The 22,985-nt window shown below is 39.5% G+C and overlaps 1 protein-coding gene and 1 long non-coding RNA gene across 2 annotated transcripts; both read left to right on the top strand.

Annotated features, from left to right (window-relative positions):
- Nucleotides 1-1,513: 1,513 nt before the first annotated feature.
- On the top strand, nt 1,514-13,095 carry pld3 (phospholipase D family, member 3). Its single transcript, XM_046074761.1, has 12 exons — nt 1,514-1,670; nt 3,231-3,312; nt 3,884-3,934; nt 4,092-4,249; nt 5,597-5,777; nt 6,010-6,127; nt 6,681-6,808; nt 7,337-7,534; nt 8,838-8,977; nt 10,053-10,218; nt 10,366-10,465; nt 10,897-13,095. The coding sequence occupies exons 2-12, from the start codon at nt 3,286-3,288 to the stop codon at nt 11,082-11,084; spliced, it is 1,455 nt and encodes a 484-aa protein (XP_045930717.1). The 5' UTR covers nt 1,514-1,670; nt 3,231-3,285; the 3' UTR covers nt 11,085-13,095.
- Nucleotides 13,096-14,217: 1,122 nt separating this feature from the next.
- LOC123986488 lies at nt 14,218-19,673 on the top strand. The gene is made up of 3 exons (XR_006828890.1): nt 14,218-14,471; nt 14,935-15,013; nt 19,473-19,673. It is a non-coding gene; the product is annotated as an uncharacterized LOC123986488 (long non-coding RNA).
- The last annotated feature ends 3,312 nt before the right edge of the window (nt 19,674-22,985 follow it).

Here is a 22,985-nt window from a genome sequence, read left to right on the forward strand (position 1 = left end):
TGATGAAGGTAAAGGAGTCCAAAACATCTCAGGAAATAAACACAGTATATCAGAGAAGAGATTGTAACTCTGTTGAAAAACTGGTCTCAAACTCTCCTGCACATCAGGTCATTCAATTTGTCCCACAACAAAATGTAGGGAGAGATATATATGCACTGCTGCTCCTAACTGTCATATTTGGTGAAAAATGTAAATGTTAACTTGCCAGAATGTTTAATGTACACGTGCAAACTCCCATATTTACTTTAAAACTATAAAACAGTTTGACAGCCATACTTTCCAGCATCTAGATCGATATCACTAAGTCTGAAAAAACAAATACTGAAATTCAGGTTCTCTTTTATAGGAATTAGTATTTCTCACCTCTCCACTTGTAGCTGTGCAAACACCTTCAGGCCTTTGTCTTTCTTGCTTGTCAACTCAGCTGGTTAAAAGTTGAATGAGGCTTAATAGAAGAGAGGAAGAAACGTACGTTAGACACTGTATATGCACTCTGTTACCCAACATTTTTTCAAAGACCATCGACCGAAACTAGCCTGCTTAGTTCAATTTCTAGTCTGCAAATGGTTCAGAACGCTTCAGGTAACCTTAACTAAAACAGAAACTCTGACCATATTTCATCAAATTTAGTTTCACTTCATTGGCTCTATCCATGTCAGAGTGGACTTTATGGTGTTTCTGATGACTTATTAAATTGTAAATGGACTCCCTTCTTCTTCTCTCTGATCTCATTAAACCATGTCCCATCCCCTGCTCTCTGCTCTCAGTACACTGGGCTCCAGTCTGTCTAGTTCCAAAGAAGTCAGCAGGTTGTAAGGCCTTTTCCTATCACCTTTTCACTGGACTAATCTCATTTTTATTGTTGTTAATTTGTCCTTATGTTTCCATATTTCAGGAATCATAACCACTGACCTGCAGGGGCTTGGTCTCAGTCTCAGTGAATCTAGTAACATTAATAATAACGTTAGATCTTACTGCATGTAGATACTGACTGCATTTCTTTAACCCACTGCTGTTTTTTTAGCTTCTGTGTCCCAAAACTGCCAAGCTGTGCTTACTTTAATCTTTCTTCATGGTTTATGTTTAGTCTGTGCATCTACACCAGTATCTCATAATGTTGCTACTTGAGGGGTTTGCCTGAAAAGTTAAGCTTTGTCTTTGTAGTCTTACCTGTCCTACTTGCACTTCATCCTGTTGGTCAGGTCAGAGGTCAGGTAAGATCCTGTTCCTGCCCACTGCACTAGACTTGATTTTTATAAACATCTTCCGTACTGAAGCCAATTTAACTTTAAGCAAGGTATAAAGCACATAACGTGGCCAAATAGGACTAACACACACCGTAAGAGTGTGTGAGAATGCAGACAGCGCCTGCTTTGTGTCGCTGCCATGGATGCACAGCGCCCTCTTGTGGTTAAGATGGAGAACTGCAGTACTGTACCTCGCCTGTGCTCCGTCACGTGGAAAGCGCCCTTCCAATTGGCTGTCCGATCTGGATCACATGATGTCCCCTCTCACTGTCCCGGTCCTTTAACTAAGCTGTGAACGGGCACTTTCTTTGTCTTTCCTGTAATTAACAGTGAAACAACAATCTTAAATGTGATCGTGTGTGAAGAACAAACGTCGACGTTGCTATATGCTGGATTTTAATCAACCTGGACGACTGATCACAGGTGGGTCGACAGTTTTGCTCCTCTGAAAGTGAGTTGTTTTTGTTGTTTTGCACTGTCAGCGACTCCTCCTCTGCTCAGGAAACGAAAAGCAGGGTTCGGTGTAAATGGACGGTTCATTAACTGGAATTATGATACTGTAACACAAAAGATGACATTATAGTAATTTTGCATAATGTCCTTTACTTCACTGCGGATCAATAACTTCTTAACCTAATGCAGAGTGTCCCACTTTAACCACAGGCATGCTTTTAGCCTTCTACTAACATTAGCTATCCATCCCTGTTATAGATCACAAAATAAGTGTGCAGCTCTTGTTATTCGTTTGGGTAATTTAAGCATTAAAGTAATCTTCTCTGACGCATCCTCACTTTTGCAGCTGGAGCCAAAACTCTTGAGTCACTTGTTCCTCTCTAAGTAGTTTTCTCTAATGTGATTTGTTCCTCTGCGCAGATAAACAAGCCCTCTTTGTCCTCTGCCAATTTACCAGTAGTAACGTCATGCTCAAGTCAGACCTAAAACATCTGGTCACTTTGTTGACTGAATGCTATATAACCTAGAGATAATAATAACAATCATTTAAAAAGGGCTTTTGCATGGTTAAAAACAGTCACGACTGTAAAAGGCTATTTGAAAATAATACAAAAATTGAAATGAAAAATCTCTCTTCCTTATTCCAGACTCAGTTTTGATTAAACCCTGCATTGTTACATCTGAACTGTCTTATGTGAGTTTTCATGTAAATATACATTTCTTTCTTAGGAGTGGCACTAGCAGGAAATGTTTAGCCTTTTTTGAGATCAATTACAAGAAGAGCCAGTCACTCAAAAACAAAAGTGTTGCATGTTGAAGAGCTTGTTTCCTCCTTTTGCATGACTTAAACGTGCCCTAACACGTCTGTGTGAAGAGATTCCCAAACCAAAATGCTTTTATTTAACAGTCCAGTATATTGTATGTTCCTTTTCCAGCAGCTGTAACGATTAACATGTTTCTGTGAGGAGAAACGGACTTTTATGACTCAGAAATAATGAGTCACCCAGCTAGCTTTTTAGACTTCCATACTTCCTCTCTCTTTTAAGCAATCAAACATCACGAGACCTCAGATTCCAGTAAATAGTTTTTTGATGCCAGGATGTTTTTGGTGCTTTGCCGACTGCTACATAGATGTGTGTGTCTTTGTGCTAGAGATGAGCTGTGCAGGTTATTTTCTGTCTGTGCCGATGAAAACATCTAGAACCTTCTCTTTGTCAAGTCTGTAAAGGTTACTGCAGAGGAAAGACAATGGTGTTTGAGACTGCTATGTTGTTTGACAGCTATGGAGCTACTTTAAGTTAAATCAGACACATTAATCTTTTACTCAAACAGAAACTATATCTTCCCCCCTACTCTCTTTTCTTAAATGATTCAGTTGTCAAATTCGTTTCTTAAAAACTGGGTTAAATTCCCAACTCTACCCTGGATGGTAACTGTCAGTGTGTTGTGTGCATCATACCACACAGTACCATACAGAAACACGGAGACATGACGTAACATTGCGTGTTTTGTTCCTCTGTTTGGTCTCAGAGCCGCAGAACATCATCTGACCTGAGCTGACGCTTCTGCCATTTTGTCTTTGAAAATGAAGACGGACATGGCTTATAACCAGGTAAGGTGCTTTCATGTGCTGTAGTTAAATGAATCAAGTAGTTGGAAAACCTAAAATGAATCTGTCATTTATGAATACTTTCCACTTTAGATTGGGTTTGATTAGTTGTTCAAATTAGTAACAAAACATTTACTGTTTAAAGCTTCTTTAATGTGAGGATTCATTGTTCACTTTTTATAAATCTTGTGGCTTTATTTTGACAGTATGAGATAAAAGATGACATGATCTATATACAAAAAAAAATTATATACCCCTAATGGTTTGTACTGTATTGTAAGACTCTGCTTTGAAGAAAGGCTTTTTGTTTGTGTAAAATTCAGTGACCTTGTCAGGTCAGAACATTGGAGAGTCCTCATGTTTTCTTTCGTAAGATGACAAATCATGTCATTGATTAAGAGAACATAAAAAGCACCAGTAATCCCAATCACAGAAAATGTGTGAGCCCTAGAGTGCTCCTGCACATACATGGCTCACAAACGTGATTTTTCTTATGACGAGTGAGCAATAAGAAAATTATCTCATGTTGCAATTTTGGTTGTTGCTCATTATTGTGTTCTTCTGATGCCGGTAGCTGGTGGACGTTGAGAGGAGGAGGCAAGAATCCAACAGGAATGCACAGCTGGTATGTTAAAGACTCAAAACAAGCTATATGTATTTACTTAGTACTTTACAAAACAGTTGTCACAGCTCACAAAGAAATACACACATTCAGAGAAAAATATTTATTTACTCAACGTTGATCAACAGCCACAGCTTTTAAGTGTTGTGCCCCCTTTCAGTATTCCAGATGTCTGATAGCTTTGGCCACTGTGGCTACTGTGCTGCTGGCAGCCACGGCCGTCTACAACCTCCTGTTACCGAGGGTTTCCTCCTCCCATCCTGCCCCGAGCAGCAGCCTCTGTCAGCCCCAGGTCGAGTCCTGCACAGACCCCTGCAGGTAAGCAAACATCTGCACGCACAGGGACTGCTGTTATATAATGTATCACTGTTCAATACTGATAAACAAAGAGCAAACTCAAAAGACGTGTGTAGACTGATCTGTGAGTTCAGAGTTCACAGCTTGTGTAAGATTCTGCATCTGGTTGCAGACACATGTTGTTACAGTGTGTGTGTGTGTGTGTGTGTGTGTGTAAAAGTGACACATGAATGAATCAACTCCTGATTAATGTCACATGGTTACAGTTAATGAAACTAAAATAATGTTTTTGTGTGAGAGAATTCTACCCTAATTACTGTTAGCGTAGGTTATCACAGAATCAGCTCTGTAGTTTAGCCCAAACCAGTACTGGATTTGTGAGTCTGATCGGCCTGTACCAAATGAGGAATATCTGCAATATGCAATAACATTGTCCAATATTGCGATCTGACTTGCAATATATAAACAAGCATTGACGTTTGCATATTAGCTATACAGTTTCTATGTCAGCCTTGAATATTTAAATATAACTAAATGTTTCTAGAGCAGCAACAGTAACGTTTACAATGCAAGTCACTATATACACTCAATAATATCTCTCTTAAAACAAATCTAAAATGTCAGTAAAATAACTATACTGAGTAAAGAGAAAGAGTGAAAAACTCAGTCAGTATCAGCCCTTGCTCCTGTCCTGCTGGTAGAGGGAGGAGGGGATGGTTTGTCTCGGCCAGCAGCTAAGTTTACAAGAACATGCTAGATTTTAAAGTACATGGCAAACTAAACTAAACAGTAACGAGCGGAGTTTTTGTCAACTCAACTTATCTTCAAGTTGTCCTTACTTCACTGTCTCTTTGCGGCCTCTCTGCTCTGCTGGGCGCTGACTTTGCACCGTGTGTGTGTGTGTGTGTGGAGGATGTTGGGATCTGGTAGGGGCAGGTTTGGTTATTAGCAAATATTAATATTGGTAATATTAATAACAACAACAGTTCATTCTGGATCTTGGAAACAGAAATCGACAAAATGATCTCCACTTAAGGTACTCTTACTCATGTCTTTCCATGATATACGTTGAAAAGCTCCATAACAAGCAAGCAAGTTGAGCACAGTTGATAAACTTTACAAACTGTGCAACCATGACACTGTTTCTGAATTACCTCAGATATATCTATGGCATTAGATACATGGAGATCTTGTTACTCATCATCTGACATATATACTGTATATTGTGTCATATATCTGTGATAAAGTAATATCTACCGATATATTGAGCTGGCTGATTAATTGTTCAAGCTGTACTCCAGAGGCAGAAGCAGGGTCACAGATATTAATCATTATCTTCAAACCATTTCCTCTCTTTCCCCGTGTCAGGATCGTTCTGGTGGAGAGCATCCCTGAAGGGCTGGAGTTTAATTCCAGCGTCACTCACCCCTCCATCTTCCAGGCCTGGCTCAACCTGATGGCCGAGGCTCGCAGCAGTATCGACATCGCCTCCTTCTATTGGACGCTCACTAACAAAGACACTGGCACTCATGAGCCAACGGCCAATCAGGTCAGCTGAAACTGTCAATGACCCAAATGCAAAGGAAGAGTTTTACTTATCAAAATATTAATTCAATAGAAAACGGAAAACATTGCCAAGCTTATTATTATTATTATTATTATTATTATTATTATTATTATTATTATTTAAACTATATAAAACAAGAAAATTGTTTTCTTTTTGATGACAGTCGTGTGAATAACATTTACAGCGTTTAATAATTTTCTTACTGTGTGCACAGGGTGAGACCATCCTGAAGACACTAGCTGAGCTTTCAGGGAAGGTGTCCGTTCGTATCGCAGTCAACACACCACAGAGCAGCCAACCGCAAGACGACCTCGCGCTGCTAAAAGACTCAGGTGACACTCTGTCTTTTTCTTTCTGCCAGCTTTTCTTTCTTGGGTCAAACCGATGTAACAAATGTCAGATTTTTGATTGACTTTACATTAACCCTGAGCCTGCAATGTTTTTTAGTTACTAAGGAGATAAATTAATATTATAGTTTGGGTTTTTTGCTTTCATTTGAGAGCTGACAGTGTAGACAGACAGGAAACAGTGGGTTAATGGGCAGAGTCGAACTGTGGACGTTGCAGTTATGTGGCATGTGCCTAACCATTAGGCTAGGTTCAGTTTTAGTTTCATTTTAAATGTTTGTGTTCAGCACACTGTAAACACTGATCCTTTAAAATTTATTGGCATTAAAATGGCTACATTTTAGATATTGAGTGTTCAGCAGCCTCCGCCTACAACATCAGTCTTGTATTTCTTTTGGCTCTGTACTGTGTAGCAGAACATTATTATTCAGGTCTACAGCTAATTTACTGCTGTCAGTAACACATGACAAAAGACAGTCTTTTGAGCATAACTTTTCTTATTCAGGTGAAAATGTGTGTGTGTGTGGGTGTGTTTCAGGAGCTGATATCAGGACAGTTAACATGAGAGAGCTAACCTCAGGCGTCCTCCACACAAAGTTCTGGGTTGTGGACAAGAAACACATTTACATTGGCAGCGCCAACATGGACTGGAGGTCCCTCACACAGGTACACATACTTTCTCACAGGTTATGAGTCAGAATCAAGTCACATAAGTAACCTGATTCAAACTGTTTATGTGTTCCAGGCAATATCTGCTAAACTGACTGAAAGGTTGCAAGCAGAACCAATTTTCTTCTGCTTTTAAGAGGAAGAAGTTCTTGTGTTGGATCAAACATTTGGTCACATACCCGGCTGAAAGAAATTTGTCGGAAGCCACATCTCAGTGTTAGCTTTCCTTATCAGATATTTTGCTGGGTTGTCACTGCCATAAACATCCTGTTTTCTGATAATGCACCAAAATCCCATCAAACTTCTGTTTCTGTATATCTGCAAACACAAAAAGGGAAAATTCCTTTTGAAATGTCTCAATTTTTTTTAAATCTCAGGAATTACCAGTTCAATGAAATGCAAATTAAGTTCAGAAAAGTATGGAAAATATTTTCTGATAGAAATATGTAGTAAAATAGTTTTTATATATGTAGTTTCACTCATTCAGACCCCCAATTTTAAAATCCTCTTCTTGTTGGTCTTTAGGTGAAGGAGCTGGGAGCGGTCGTCTACAACTGCAGCTGCTTGGCTGCAGACCTGGGTAAGATCTTTGAAGCCTATTGGTTCCTGGGGGAGAGTCAATCAATCCCATCACCCTGGCCCACCAGCTTCTCCACCCTCTACAACAAGGACACACCCCTCCAGCTGCCACTTAACAACACGCCGTCCAACGTCTACCTGTCGGTAAGATACATACATTCAGTATTTTAACAGGAAGAACCCTATCTGTTAAAGAAGTTTGTAATACCACACTATAAAGAACATCGATTAATGGTTATGTCAACTTTTGTAAACTTATTTCAAATGACAGCATATCAACAAGACCAGGACTTTGAAGTAAAATTCAAAGAGGTCCAGTTAGAGAAAATTTCACAAAGCAAAGGTCTGCAACATCAACTTGCGTTATCATTCAGTAGTCTACCATAACGTATAGTCTAGTTTTATCAACATATGTTTTAAGTCAACAACTGACTGTCAAATCAAATAATATTTCAACAGTATTTGCTGTCAGTTTTCACATAAAACTTAAGGGATAATAAATAATCACTACTCTAATAATAAATTCTAAATTTAAGTATTCTAAAAGCTGCATTTTTGTAAATGTGCATCTTAAAATAATTTTATTTGTTGCTCATTTTCAGAATAAATAAAAAAAAAAGTGTAGCTTTGATAAGTGTAGTCTCAACCAATTTTATAATTAACACTCAACACATCTTAACAAATGAACAGCTTTAATGCCTCCTCTTCTCTTTCATTCCCTCTTATAAACCACTTCCCTACTTTTTCTTGTTCAGTAAGAAACGTGAGCTCTGGCTAGATTTGGAGATTTGTGATATATTCTGGTTTTGACCTTCCCGTGGGAGGAATGTACATGTAAGAATCTTTGTCATCATTCTTGGTTAAAAGCCATGTGAAGTCTCTCTTTTCTCTTTCGTGTCCTCTCTTCCTATGTGTATCTCACTCGCGGACTTGACTCACTCGCAAAGCTTATGCACAGATTTGATTGGCTGAGCAGCATCACATGAGATGATCGGAACACATACAATTGGTCTGTGAGTTTCCTGGGCTTCTACACCAGTACAGTAAATGCTAGAAAAGCTGCGCGGGTTAAAATAGAAACGCTCTGTCACGCGGTAGTAATTCTCAATAATAGATCGGCTGTACGGCTGGGTCCGGACAGTACGCCGCCTCGGTCCGGAAGCGGACCACGGTCCGCTTATTGGTGACCTCTGTACAAGACCATTCCTTTTACAATAGATGAGTGTGAAGAAAAGTCTTTGAGCCCAAGGTTTTCATGTGACCTGAATTCCCTGCTACCCCACAGCCCAGTGCTGTCCATTCTCCACATTCTTACATCAGTGGAATTCTGTTGACCACTATTGTTCCTTAGTTAATCTTCTGTCGAGGGTATCGTATGTTGCTAATAATTAACAAATAATTTACCATATCTTTTTCATTTTTCTCATCTCTCCTCACTCTCTCTCAGAGTTCCCCTCCGTCCTTCTGTGCAGCTGGCAGGACTCCAGACCTTCAGTCCATCCTCAGTGTGATGGAGGACGCCGAGAGCTTCATCTACATCGCTGTCATGAACTACCTGCCCACCATGGAGTTTGCACATCCTAAAAGGTACATTTGATCAGAGACTTGTGAAATATAACTACAGGGAGGAATGTTGAGAAGAGTGAGAATTAGGTTTTATACTTAGTAAAGCACATAGGGACTGCTGAAGGTAATGTGGGTAAGATATTTAGCCATGTTAGCACCATGGCTCTATGTATGGTCATTGGCGGCTATGATCCAGACTGAAATATCTTTAAAACTATTGCACATGCCCCCCCATCTCAAGAGAAATTATAACTACTTTGGCTTTACCCTAACTTTTCATTTACTGCTATCATCAGGTCAAAAATTTAATTTGTATGTGAAACTACTGGCATTCCCATCAGCTTCAGCTTTGTGTTTAGTGTGAATTAGCATGCTAACACGCTAAACTAAGAAGATGAACATGGTAAACATTATACCTGCTCACAGAGCCGCTAGCTTGGCTGTAGACTGTCAGTGTGTCTTGTTTTATAATTGTTTCATTCCGTTTGGTTAGCATCCTTTAAACCCAAAGGCAACCTAAAGTTGTGTCCTATGTGAAAAGTGTCACGCCACTGACAGCTGTTAGCATGTAGTGCCATGGAGAATCGTCAAAACTTAGTACGCACCGTCACATATGACGTCACAGTGGCTACTTCCACTTCTTTTAAACAGTCGATAGATGCGTTCGAGATGACGGCGGCTGACTTTCGCCAACTTGATAGTCTAATGTGAGCTGTAGGTGACTGCAGGGGCGGGGAATAAAAGCGGCGCCGTCAAGTCGGACACGTTCTACCTGCGCGAGCTAACTGTGAGCTGAGATCAATGACTGATCACCATCACTCATGACCAGGCAAAAGTCTGGTTCTAACTTGGTGCAGCCAGGGAAAAGCAACTGCGGCCGCCGGACTCGGCGCCTGCAGCCACCTTTGCTCCCACAAGGTTTTAATGTCATGTGACACGGTGACGTTTTGCAGCGCCGGTGAAAGTCAGACACAATTTCTAACCAGCATGCCTTATTTTAAGTCCAGCATGCATCACGTTAAGTCAGCGCTGCGCAGCGCCGCATGAAGTCAAACGCACCTTATGATTCATACGCTGCATGTGGCGCCCTCTGCAGGTACTGGGCAGACATTGACACCCAGCTGAGGCGAGTGGGGTACGAGAAGCGGGTCAAAGTGCGCCTGCTGATCAGCTGCTGGGCCAGCACCCAACCGGCCATGTTTCCCTTCCTGAAGTCCCTGGCCTCAGTTTATGACCTCAAGAGCAAACTTGACATCCAGGTGGTAAGTAGATCTTCCATGTTTCTTCATAAAAAAAGACCTGGCCGTGGTCACGTGTCTTCTGCTGCTGAGAAGGGAAGTTGTACGTATTAGGGTACCTATACTATAGTAAAAACAATAACCTGATGACCTCTTGTTTCCCTTATCCAGAGGCTGTTTGTTGTGCCTGCCAGCCCCAAGCAGAAGGAGATTCCCTTTGCTAGAGTAAACCATAACAAGTACATGGTGACTGACAAGATAGCCTACATAGGTAAGGCTGCAGTGCACACACTACATTGTTTATGTAAAACACAATTGGATACCAACATGTGTTGTAAGTAACTGGCTTTTGAGTTGCTGTTTTAACATATCAAGTTGTGAAACACAAAGTTTATTCACTCATGCACCTGACTGTGAATATAGAAAAGTGTTTGTGTCCCTTTAAAACATGTCATTTTGAGAACAGATGATTAATTTTATCATGAAAACACTGAGATCAAAATACTTAATGTTGCTGTAAGCTGAATATTTTGGGGGTTTTGTTAAAAACAAGTATTTTATAGCCTGAAGGATTCATCAATTATGAAAAATAATAATTATCACATCTGTTCACTCTTAATATGTATCACCTATCTAGTCAGCCTTGTCTTTCAGAAAAAGGGTTAACTGGGCTAAAATAACATCATTTTTTTCTGTCTTTAGGTACGTCTAACTGGTCAGGTGACTACTTTGTGAGCACAGCTGGCTCAGCATTGGTTGTCAACCAGACTGCATCACAGTCCCTGGAGCCAACCGTCCAATCACAGCTGAAGGCTGTGTTTGAGAGGGACTGGGACTCTGACTACAGCACTCCTCTCACCCAGCACTCAAACGTCAAAGACCTGTGTTAGTTAACAGCCAGTATTAAAAATACTATATCGGTCTACATCAATGTACCACCAGTGTACACTTGTGTTCAGCACATTTTGCAATGCCATATTAGTGTAATTATTTTAGTATTCAGATTATCATGGATTTTCCTCTAGTCAGCTGAAACAGTTGTTCACATTGTGTACTTGGAAACTCTTGAGCTGAAAAATCAGACGACCTCTTAGCGAAGCGGGGTTTCCCTGTTGGCTGAGTACCAAAGGAAAAACCTGGCTTATCACAGCTTTTGTGCCAAACTCCTATTTGACCAGAGGGACCGGATATGGTTATAACATGGGGAGAGTTGTAACAACACCAATTTCACCAATTAGAGATAAGATAGGACTTCATTCAGTATTTAGCTGCTTCCTCCCTGATCAGGCATGGTGGTTATCAAGTCTGGAAAGAGGTGCATTCAGACTATATAGAGGAAGAAACTGATTTTGAGGTAAGAAAGTAAATTTTTTAACAAAGACTATTTTTTGTTTAATATCTATATTATTGCAGATAGAATTGTTTGACTTATATTAGATTGAAATGTAGTTTCTTAGGCAACATGTGATGCATTTTTTCCCTTCTAATTTCAAACCACTATGGTAATACAGCTAACTAAACAATGGCTGACAGGGGTGGGGTCGGTTGTAACACTTATTTAAAAAGTGTTACAACCATCCATTTTACATTAAACTAGGTACTTTCTTGATTTTAATATTTTCCAGATTGCCTTATGCAGTCTGGGCCCACCAAACCCGCACTCCAGGGTTACCAGCATTAATTTGTCAGCACTGTGACCAGTACTCCCCATTCACATGTTGTACACATATTGGCGTGTGTATCGTCACTCGACCTTTTCCATTCTCGGTCTCCACTGGTGGAGAGGGTAGAAAAGTGTATGGGCAGCTTGTGAGAAGTGCCTGTGTGCAAGAAAAAGTCCCGGTACGCCAAAGAGTAAAATATAGAAGTGCAGGTTTATGTACCGGTGAATACCGGCCCACTTTAAGCACTGACTGTGACTCTGAATAAGAATATACACACATTCTCTGTGATATTCTTGTAGAGGATTGCCATTTGTAGTGAACACGTGGGTATTTTGTATAAAAATTTGAGAACTCTAGCTAAAAAATTCAGTGAGTTATAGTTACTGAAGCAACCATACCCGGTTCCACTACCATCAAACCAGTAGACTGCCCAGTACTGCCAGTCTTACACTGTCATGGGCTGGCATGATTTTTTTCGAAGGAAGAATAATAACTTACTTACAAAATAAGAATATATTTGCATCTCTTTGCTATTTCTATCAAAGCTGACCTGGGATTGAAACTACATAAGCCTGGTAAAATGTTATATTATTCTGCGGTAACATCAGACCAGTGCAAAATGTGCTTTCTGTCATGTAGTATTAATAGCTAGTAGCAGTAGGGGGCGCTGTTTCTGTTTTCCACTCAGGTTTGTATCATGCTGAGGAACCTTTTTTTTTTTTTTTTTTTTACTGTGTCCCATAACCACCTATGTTAAGTGATCTAATCATTGATCAGTTTTCTAGTTTTAAAGATCAATCACAATTAATGTCCTTTATACAACTTCAACCTCAATGGGATTTATTTTTATCCCAGCTCATCTCAGGAAGTAAAGTGTGATTCCTTAATTGATCATTTTAGTTTGCTGGAATCTGAAATAATTGCTGCTCAATCTGGTGTGCTCTGTAAACAAGATGAGGCTTTTTAAATTCCACACTCAGTATTCAGGACTGCTTCTAAAGTAAACTAATTTAATATGAAAGTCAGCACTGCATACAATAGATTGACAGTTTGCTGCAGCAGTAAATGAGGATGAACTAATTTAATTTCCACTGTGTGGAGTGATTGAAAATAACAATTAGTGAAGAGATGGTTGTTATGGCAACTGTACAAAGAATCGTGTTTACTAGTAGCAGCATGTCATTATTGCCTTCCTCTTTATAAAGAATCGACTCTAAATAAATGTCTTTGAATTGAACATGTTCCTCTCTGTTTAAAGTTCTTCATGTGCCCTCTGATACACATATATTCAATTATAATGAAATGCCTGTTCAGAGCTACAGATAATAAAAATAATTTACTTTACTTTGCAATGGACTTTGTCACTCACTGTATAAATTAGCTTATATCATCATCATGACTCCAAATTCCGCCCCATTGAAACCACAACACCAAGAGTGGTTTGGATTGGACACCAAATAATGAACACATACGTGGAGAACTACCCTTCTCAAGCTCAACAATGAGAAATGTTATTGTGCAGTAGGTCCGTTTACAGTAGGACTGCCTTCTCTCTCTGTTAAACATGTAAACAGGATGAAGGCTGTGATGCTGGACTGTTTCTATCCATTAAATCTACTTTAATAAACCATAGAAGCCTCAAAGTGAAAGATGGAACTGAGGTTGGCATTTGTACCTGCTGGAGAGAGAGAGGGAGGATGATTACTGCACCAAGACCAATTGGGTTGGTTTGAAGTGGGAGAAGGCAGCTCAGTCTTTGGCTCTCTTTAATCCTGGGCGAGTGTGGAGGCATGGATGTATTACTGAACAGGCCCTTGTGCCAGAGCCTCTGTTTGACGTGACTGTTATTAACAATTCTTGTTGGAAAGTCACAAATGTCCAATCAGGTATTCTGGAGACATGCCTCCTCTTTAGGAAACTGACTGTCTCAGTGTTGACACTCTTGACATTTCATGCTGCTCCTTCACCTGCTCCTCCAGAACTTGAAAGGTGTCTGCATTTTCTGTCAAGAATCTGAGGCCAGCATATAACTATAAAACTACTCTGAAAACAATCAAGTACAGTTTGGAAGAACAATGTAAATGTCTTACTTAATATGCTGATATTCTTCTTCTTATGCGTCTTCTTCTTATTATTATTATTATTCTTATTATTATCATGACAGTACCGGGGCAGCTGGGCTGTGCTCTGGCCGCCTGCTGTGATATTGTTTCTGCTGTAGAGCTGTCAGACTAAACACAATAGACTTGCTGGGCTCTGTCTCCATACATTCATATAAGCCTCCATCTGCCCACAGCAGAGCGGAGGAGGAGCCGCGTCCGGTCAGTAGGGCGAACATGGCGGCACAGCACTGTATATCACTGCTGGACTGGAGAGGGGGTTTTGTTAGCGTTTATACAGAATATTGTTTTGATGAAATCATGTTTGAAGCCACATGAAATCATAGACCAGCAACATCTGGAGGGGTTTTTTGTATTTTGTATTGTACATCTGTATTTCTTCCTGCGCGAAATGCCTCCTGTTCAGTGCGCAAGGCTGTGACTTTCTGTGGGTGAGGCTGCAAAGTTTGTAGGCATAGCTCCAAACCAGAGCGGCTATTTCAGAGGAATGAAGGTATGGGGATACAAGATCAGTTCCATTTCAATTCAAATGTTTATTTTTAATAGGAACATTAGTTTTAAACGAGTAGCCTAGATGCATAGATGCCGTCTCAAACTCCCCATTCAGCGGTTTATCGTGGATTAACGCGTCAACAAGTGCTGCACCATATAGGGCGTGTAAGTGACAGCTGACCTCGACTAAATCCAACTCTTGTGGGCTATTAATAGACATACAGCATAGTTCAGAATGAGTTTCTGAGTGAGACATAACGGTGGCTGCTGCGCGCAGTCAGTCAGTTTCTTATTCTACTTCAGAATTAAAGTGATAATGAAAGTTTAGGCTACAGTTTACTTGTTGGTTAATATTAAATAACCCACCATGTGTCTGATACAGTCGTCCCGTGGCCTGCTGTTTGAGGTAAGTCGGCTGTTATGTCACATTGTCTCATCTCTCAAACGGCTGTCTGTCCCTGTAGTTTCAGCGCCACCGCCCAGATTGAACACCCGCTGATGTCCTCAGTGTCCCGCTGGTCTGCTGTCTCTCACCAGGCTTAGGTAGGCGACATCATGTTCACTCACATGCTAAAGCTTTATATAGCCTATAGCCTACCATACAGGCCTACCAGACTTTTTAGGCTATCGCAGCCTATATCTTCGTAAACACACCTTCCTCTCTGTTCTCAGTCCATTTACACATGGGCCCTATTCATGTCTTGACATCTTTGAAAGGTTTAAGAGAGATTAGCACAGTCTGTTTCAGATTTACTAACGCTGTAAGCTACAAATTTTATATTTTCAACTCATTTTACTGTCATAAAAGTAGGCCATAATAATCCATAATGTTGTTCCCGAATAAATTACTTACACCTCTTCATTTTTAAAGGAAAGAATTGTTTTTACACTTTCAAGAAATGTTTTGAAATAGGCTATTGCAATTTCACTGTGGCGATGCAGTACACGCACACAATTATTATGCCTGTAAGGGAAACATTTTTAAAAGGGAATTTTAGCTTATACTTACTGCAATATTGGGGTTTCGCTAACTGTTTATGGTAACAGGTGAATGTATGTAATTTTTTTCCTGTCAATTGATTTGGTTGTGCACTTGTATTCATTCAATCAATAAATCAGGAAATATTCTATATCACAACATTCTACCTTGCATGTCTCCTCCTCAGTCTACTCCTGTAGGCCAAGTAGCTCTTTGTCATATTTATCGTAAAGTACAAAAGTTTAGTAACAAATTGAGTAACTTACAACAAGCACTTGAAGGCAGTACTAAAAAGCCCAGACCTAGAAATAAAACCAATTGCACAAACTTTGATTCTGTTCTTCTAAATGACATATAAAAACACAACTAAATGGAAAGAGAGAAGCCTTCACCTAAAACAGCTAATTTTTTAAATGTAAATGATTTTTTTTTCACACATTTAAGATTTTAATATCAAATGTTTGCTATTTTTATTTTCCACCTTTTTCTTATCATTTGCAGTGGGAAGTTGTTTGTTGCAGTAGCAGATTTCTAACACTTGTGTGCAGTATTGGTGCAGGTTTAAACTGGCAGGCTCCTCTGACTGTCATACAGTGTTCAATCTTTCCTCTTGTCTCACTTCACAGTGTCACTCAGATGCTCTTTAAGGATTCAAGTAGAAATTAGAGTCCAGTAGAATCAGGCAGAACAAGTGAGCTTACATAAATTAAAGCCTCAAAATTTCATCAGAAAAGCCTGAGAAGGTGTCGCTCAAATCTCACAAAAAGCTAACACTACTTGTTATCAGTGGAATTAAATAAGCCCAATATTTTTATCTCTCTACGGGCACTTGCAAATGACTCAATTCTGTCCCTGTAATTTATTAAGTTTCTTTAAAAACCTAGACCAAAGTGTGTGTGAAAACACTTTATCTCTTGTCAAAACTCAGAGTGCAGCTGTGGTCAAGTGTTTATGGGTGTGTCTAAATCAGAGAATCTAACACACCAAGTCTCTGCTGATTGCAGACCAGTGCTGTTTTGATTAATACACACCTACTGACCCGGATCAAGCCGCATGGTGTTGTAAACCAAGTATATAGAATCTATGATAAGACTCACAATGTTACAACCTATTCACGTAGCACACGTCTCTCTTTCTTTCCATCTCTGAATCTCATAACTTCCCTATTTTCAGTGTGAGGAACGGCCTAAATTAACAAGAATATTGGGCTGCCAAGTGCTATTCTTCACAAATATAGCTAAACCTGGTCACACACACGTCCCTTCCCAGAATGTAAACTATTCAGTGTCGTCAGGGGTCGTGGAACGCAGCAGGGCCCAACCCAGGAGGTTATTTTTGTCTCCCTGTTAAACATTCAAAACCATCCAGCCCCCACCCATCAAATGACCCACGAAGTGTGTGTGTGTGTGTGTGTGTGTGTGTGTGTGTGTGTGTGTGGGAGAGGCAGGTTGAGGATTAAGTTCCAGACCCGGCCTAACTGGATCTGGCAGCATTTGATGGAATTTTCTCTAAAACATCATGAGGTGCACATGAGGTGCAGGGATAAAATTTGCTGGGTAGAACATTAAAAAATGTTTTGCCAGCGATTAAAAATGACAGGAAATCTATCAAAGCTGAAATGGGTGTGGCCCACAACAAGATCTGTATTGAATCTGAATGAGAAACAAAATTAAGTTGTTTCTAAATGGCCACATTCAAAGCTGATGATTTGTTTTTGGTCCATTGTCAAATTTTCCACAACATTTCTACTTAATAGTTTTTTTTTAAGAAATCCTGCTATCTCGCAGTAATAAATAACATAATAATAGTAAATAACAAAGTAAGTTAATAATTGTGAAACACAACGAATACAGAATGGCAAAAAGAGGCACCTACAAATGTAAAACCTGTAGATAAAACAATACATCACTGTGAATTTGCTGCACACTGTTCAACAAACCAAAAGAACACTTCATCTCTGTTGGTGGGTCAGTAAACATCCAGTTTATTCACATCTGCACTTATCACTGCAGCCCTAAGCTGCACCACCCAAATAGTGCTGTAATGGAAAGAGCCTCTGCTGCCAGGGGACTTTCAGTATCTGTGCTTGCGTGCATGTGTGTACGTGTGTGCATGTGCGTGTGCCTTTAGGACCACCCAGTAAAACAGTAAAACACTATAAATAATTTACTATGCATGTTATGGAAATTCTGATGAGCAGGTAAACTCTTGTATAGACAAGAAGATCTCAGGAACTCAGGATGTCTTACACAGCATTGTTTATTGAAACACGACTTTACCTAAGTTAACTTAATTCTAACCCTAATGGATTGCAGAGTGCATCCTTATCAAGTCAGCTGCGTCAGTCAACCCAGCAGACAGAGAGGAGAGTCTGACCTAATGCTTTGGAAGTCACCTTTGGCTAACTTTAGCTCAGCAAATGACCCTAACGTGACCTGTGGAAACCTGTGTGATAAAACCCTTAATGGAGGTTTAAAAACGTTCTTTCACAATGTAGTAGATTATATATTTTGTGTTTGTGTTACTCCTAATGCAGATGTTTCAGCTCCAAGGTACTGCAGGAAGGAACAAAGTATACTTATACAAAGTGGGCTGTTTGTGTCAGCATGCCGTCTCACAGAAGAAATGTAGAACCTGCCAGGGATAAAGAATATTAAGAGACGTGATGAAATCATTTCAAAAACACAATAAGTAGAGATGCAATTAGTGAACAAGCAGCTTATTGAAGTATCACACAAAGCACCCACAAACAAACAAAATGAAGGAAGACAAACTTTATAGATAATCAATTCACGTGACTTAAGAGACAAGGTCAACCAGACATTAATTAAAATGACAATTGAAATGAAAAAATCAAAACATAATGAAGCAGAGAAAATTAGAGCTTCAAATAGTATTGTTGCTGCCTTTGTCAATATTTCTTCCTGTTTTCTTTATTAGAGAAAAAATTACTTCTAAAAGGAGAATGGCTTTCAAAATTTAATTAAAAATTACTACTACTGCTCCAGTACAAATGTGGCACAAAACAACCCAAATACAAGACCAAATATGACAAAATATATGGCAGTGTGTAGATGAGAAGAGAGAAAACACACAAAATACCATTTAACACTATACAGTCTACAGCTTACTTCTTAAAATCACTCCAGAAGTTAGAGAATTGAACTAGAGGTGAATGTGATGATGAGCAGGACGGTGTCGGGATTTAGCTGAACAAAGATATCCGCACTTTAATTACCACAGTGTCTTGTCAGTAGACAGATGTGGTGACGAGGGTGCGAACAGTAAACAGCGGAGCCCCGTCCCTTAACATGGCGGGTTCTGAACGTACCTGCCTGGTGTCGTGGGGCTCCACTACAAAGTCAGAACTGGTTTGATGTTATGTCATGAAGGGTGGATGATGGATGATACCACTACTTAATAAGGCAAACTTTGTTGTTGTTTTATAAGTTGTGAAAAATCACTTTAGCCGGTGTCTAATCTGAAGGCTCATAATAAAATGAGAAATCCAGGACACTTTGTTAATAGATTACTAGCATAACAGGTAAAGTAGAAAGTGAGCAAGTCCTTTTAATTAAGGGCAACAAGTTTCTCATTTGATAAATCATCAGGCCTGCAGTTACACAAAGCTGTAAATCTTCCACTAAAATAATCCATCAATTGACATTAATGAAAAATGTGTTTTTAACAAGTCAAAGAAATGTAAGTAACTATAATCCTGCTGCTAATACTCAAAGTAATTATACTAGTAATTTAGATGAAGTTGTCCCATGAAGAGAGCGCCGATGGTGGTGGGCCAACAAATACATAAAATCTGATCAGACTGTGACAGAAATTAATAAACTGCAGACTGAGAGAGAAATAAAAGAGAGGCAGTCTGGAGGTTTTGGTTAAAATTCTTATATTCAATACTTATTATGAGTTACATGTAACTTTAGGTCTGTTGGAAAGTCTAATTTGTCTGAAACTATATGCTTTAGTATTGATATTAATTAAAGAACCAACCCTCCCTTTCTTTCCCAGGCAGCGTCGGACAAACACGGCAGCAGCCAGGAGAAGAACTGCAGCATTACAAGTGCACATCAGACTGGATTTTCTGTATATTACAGAGGCAGATTTGTTTATACTGTATAAAGATACAGAAGAGTTTATATTGTGGGTTTCCATTATTGTCATTAAACATTTATATAAATAAACTTGATGATACTACAGAATTTTTTAGACACAATCTTGACCAATGCAAGAGAAATATTAAAGGAAAATTAATTGAATGTACTGTCTGGGTCTTATTGCCATTGATATAATTTACCTATACTGTACTGTACTGTAGCATAACACTGTAGTCACAACGGTCATTGTAGAAATAGTGGACATGCTGGAAAACTTTTAGTTTTTTCCTCAGCTGATCAGGTTCTGCAACAGGACTGGAAACATTACCTCACAGATAAAGGAAATAAAACTCTATGTTTCTGAGCTCTCTGCCCCTTCTCTCATCCCCTCGTGCCTATGAATGCATACAAGTAATTTAGATCAATTCTCAGTTCTCTCCTGTGTGATTAGATTAATTCGATTGGCCGGTAATGACTCTGAAGGGCCGACGCCAACCAGTGTGACTCATTCAAGGTTTTAAACTCATACAAGATATTTTTTCTGAAGTACCAAAGATGGTTGCCAAAAGTTGTTTTCCAAAAAGGCCTCTCTATGAACGCCTCTTCATAAAACCTGTCACAAATCCCACGTGGTGATGCTGGGAACACCACAGGGTTAAGATGATAAGTAAAAGACAAATAATTGCAGAAAAATGCATTTAAGTATCAAAAGTAAATCGAAGATGATCATTTAGTTACAGAAAACTTTGTATCTCAAGGAACATTGCTGTTTTCCGATCACTTAGTAAAGCAAAGGAGGATGGATAGAAGGATGGAACAAAAGAAAGAAGCATAAAAGGAGGTAGCAAGACTTAAAGTCTACAGCCATGCTAGCAGCTCTGTGAGGCTGTACTTGAGCTATCTTACTGCAGGCATAATCATGCCAACATCCTCACAATGACAGCTGAGGCTGACGGGAATGCTGTTAGTTTTGTAGGTTTTTAGTCATCAACTAAAGTATTGGACACATTTTTACCTAATGATGGTGCAAGAGGAAAAGTCAGTGGATCATCAAAGTTATTTTATCCTGTTGGGCGCAGGAATGTCTGTACCAAATATCATTGCAATCCATCCAATAGTTGTTTAAACATTTAAATCTTAACCATAAATGTCAGACTCATGGACCAACAGACTGACATTGCCATCCCTAGAAAAGGAAGGACAGAAGGAAACGAAGAAAGAATGAAACAAGGGAAGAAAAGCAAACTGGTTAGATGTATTATTGTAGGCACTTTTGGACACATGGAAGGTGGATGTTCTTACAACATAGGGAAATTCCTCACTGTAGGTACTCTGTGTCATAGTCCTGAAACCACCATGAGATTGTCCAGTAAACAACGTTCATAAATGTGCTCTGGTTTGTTTGCGTACCTGCTCCCCCTCTGGTGGCCTTTTTGACAGAGTAATTGTGATGTGTCTTCAGAAAAAGTTTGATTCATGGCTCAAAAGAAATGATTCATGTGTCAGAACAGTGGGAAAGTAGATGAGTGCTCTCTGCAACATTTTTAATCTTGACAGTATGAGCTGTAAGTGGGCAAAAAAAAACCTGTGTGAGTCACTTTCTGTTAAACCCACAAGATTCTCAGGGTTTTAGCTGTGTGTGTGTGTGTGTGTGTGTGTGTGTGTGTGTGTGTGTGTGTGTGTGTGTGTGTGTGTGTGTGTGTGAGCACACATGCACACACTCTGGCTCCATCCTCGATGACTCAGCTCTCAACTACTCTGCACTTTGTAGGGATTAACAGAGGCATGTGGCAGACAAACATAGTTTCTAATAAGTACAGAAACTACATTTATTACCCTGAGACCCGATGAAGCATCTCACACACTCTGTGGAGTAGAAATCACAGGTTTGTGAAATAAGAGGTCTAGAGTTTTTAAAAAGTTCCTCTTACTATGATTAAGGGCACAAAATAAATTCAGACTTTGTTGTTATTTTAATTATTCACTTAAAAAAAACTGTTATAGAAGTTGCCTTGACATTTTGGAGATATCAAATGATTTTTTAGACAGATTAGCAGCACTTGAAATGGCAATGTGTCTTAATATTTCACCAACTACTGGATAGCAATTGGGATAAAATTTTGTAGTATGAATCCTAACAAATTTGGTAATCACCAGGTCAAAGCAGGTCAAAATTTGAAACACTTTCTGCAGGTGTTTCAGTTAGCCGTTCACCCTGAGCCATGTTTCTGCTCGAGGTTTCTGCCTTAAGAGGAAGTTTTTCCCTGCCTCTGTCACCAAGTGCTTGCCCATGGTGGGAATTGTTGGGTCTTTAGACTAGACCTGCTAGACCTGCTCTTTAATAAAAAAGTACAATGAGATGACTTTTATAATGAATTGGAGCTTTATAAATATAACTGAAAGTGAATTGTTCAGTTGTTTAATTTGGAAACCGAGTTGCAAAATTTTTCCTTGTCCAACAATGTAGCTCATGATAGGATACCACCGACACTAATGGTGGAATTCCCATCAGCTTCAGCTCTATTCTGAAATTAATTTAGCATGCTAATATACATGCATATTATGTTCAGTGCTCCTTAGAATCATATATATAGTGGACAATTCCACAATCTCAATTTATGTCCAATGCCAAATTTCAGCGCCATGAAGAAGGTAACGTGCCCTTTATGCAACGATAACGGTGTGGACGTCGGGGTGGACGTCAGGCATGAAGTATGGCAGGAGACAAGAGTTTGTGTCCTGTTACACACTGGAAATGTTGGGGCTGAAGATATTCCAGGGTTCTGCAGCATCATCCATTATTGATGTTCCTGTCTGTCTCTTCTACTCCTATCCAACAAAAGGGCAAAATGTCAAAATAAAATAGTAAATATAAAAAATAAATAAATATCCATCACTTGGCATCCGCAGTGTGGTTAAGTTGGGGCTCGAAAAATTACTTACTTAAGATTAGGATTGGAATCATATGTTATATCATAATAGGCTGAAAATGCAGCACAAGCGTCTGTAGCTTGTAGCAACTGTGCAACATATATATATATATATATATAGAAATGAGTCTGATTTTACTGGGAACAAATGATTGTTTAACTCTTGAGCTCATGATGCAGCATCACCATGAAATACCCTGTAACAGGATGATACATGCTGTGTGACAGAACTGTACCTTGAGTGATGAAGAGGGCTCAGGATGAGTGCTGGTCTGGTCTCCTCTGATTAGACAGAGGCAGTGGAAAGGACTGTGACATAAGCAGGAGACACGACAGGGGATGGAGACAGAGGTAATGACTTGTCCTAGAAACGGTGGTGGACTAAGATAGGCAGCCATCACAGACATACCCATAGCTTCCGGTTTCTCGCAAGAGTTACATCATCACCATCAGTCTCACAGGTCAAATCATCACATCTCCTGTAGCTAGAGATGGCC

The sequence above is a fragment of the Micropterus dolomieu genome, linkage group LG17 (assembly GCF_021292245.1).
Source record: "Micropterus dolomieu isolate WLL.071019.BEF.003 ecotype Adirondacks linkage group LG17, ASM2129224v1, whole genome shotgun sequence".
NCBI lineage: Eukaryota > Metazoa > Chordata > Actinopteri > Centrarchiformes > Centrarchidae > Micropterus > Micropterus dolomieu.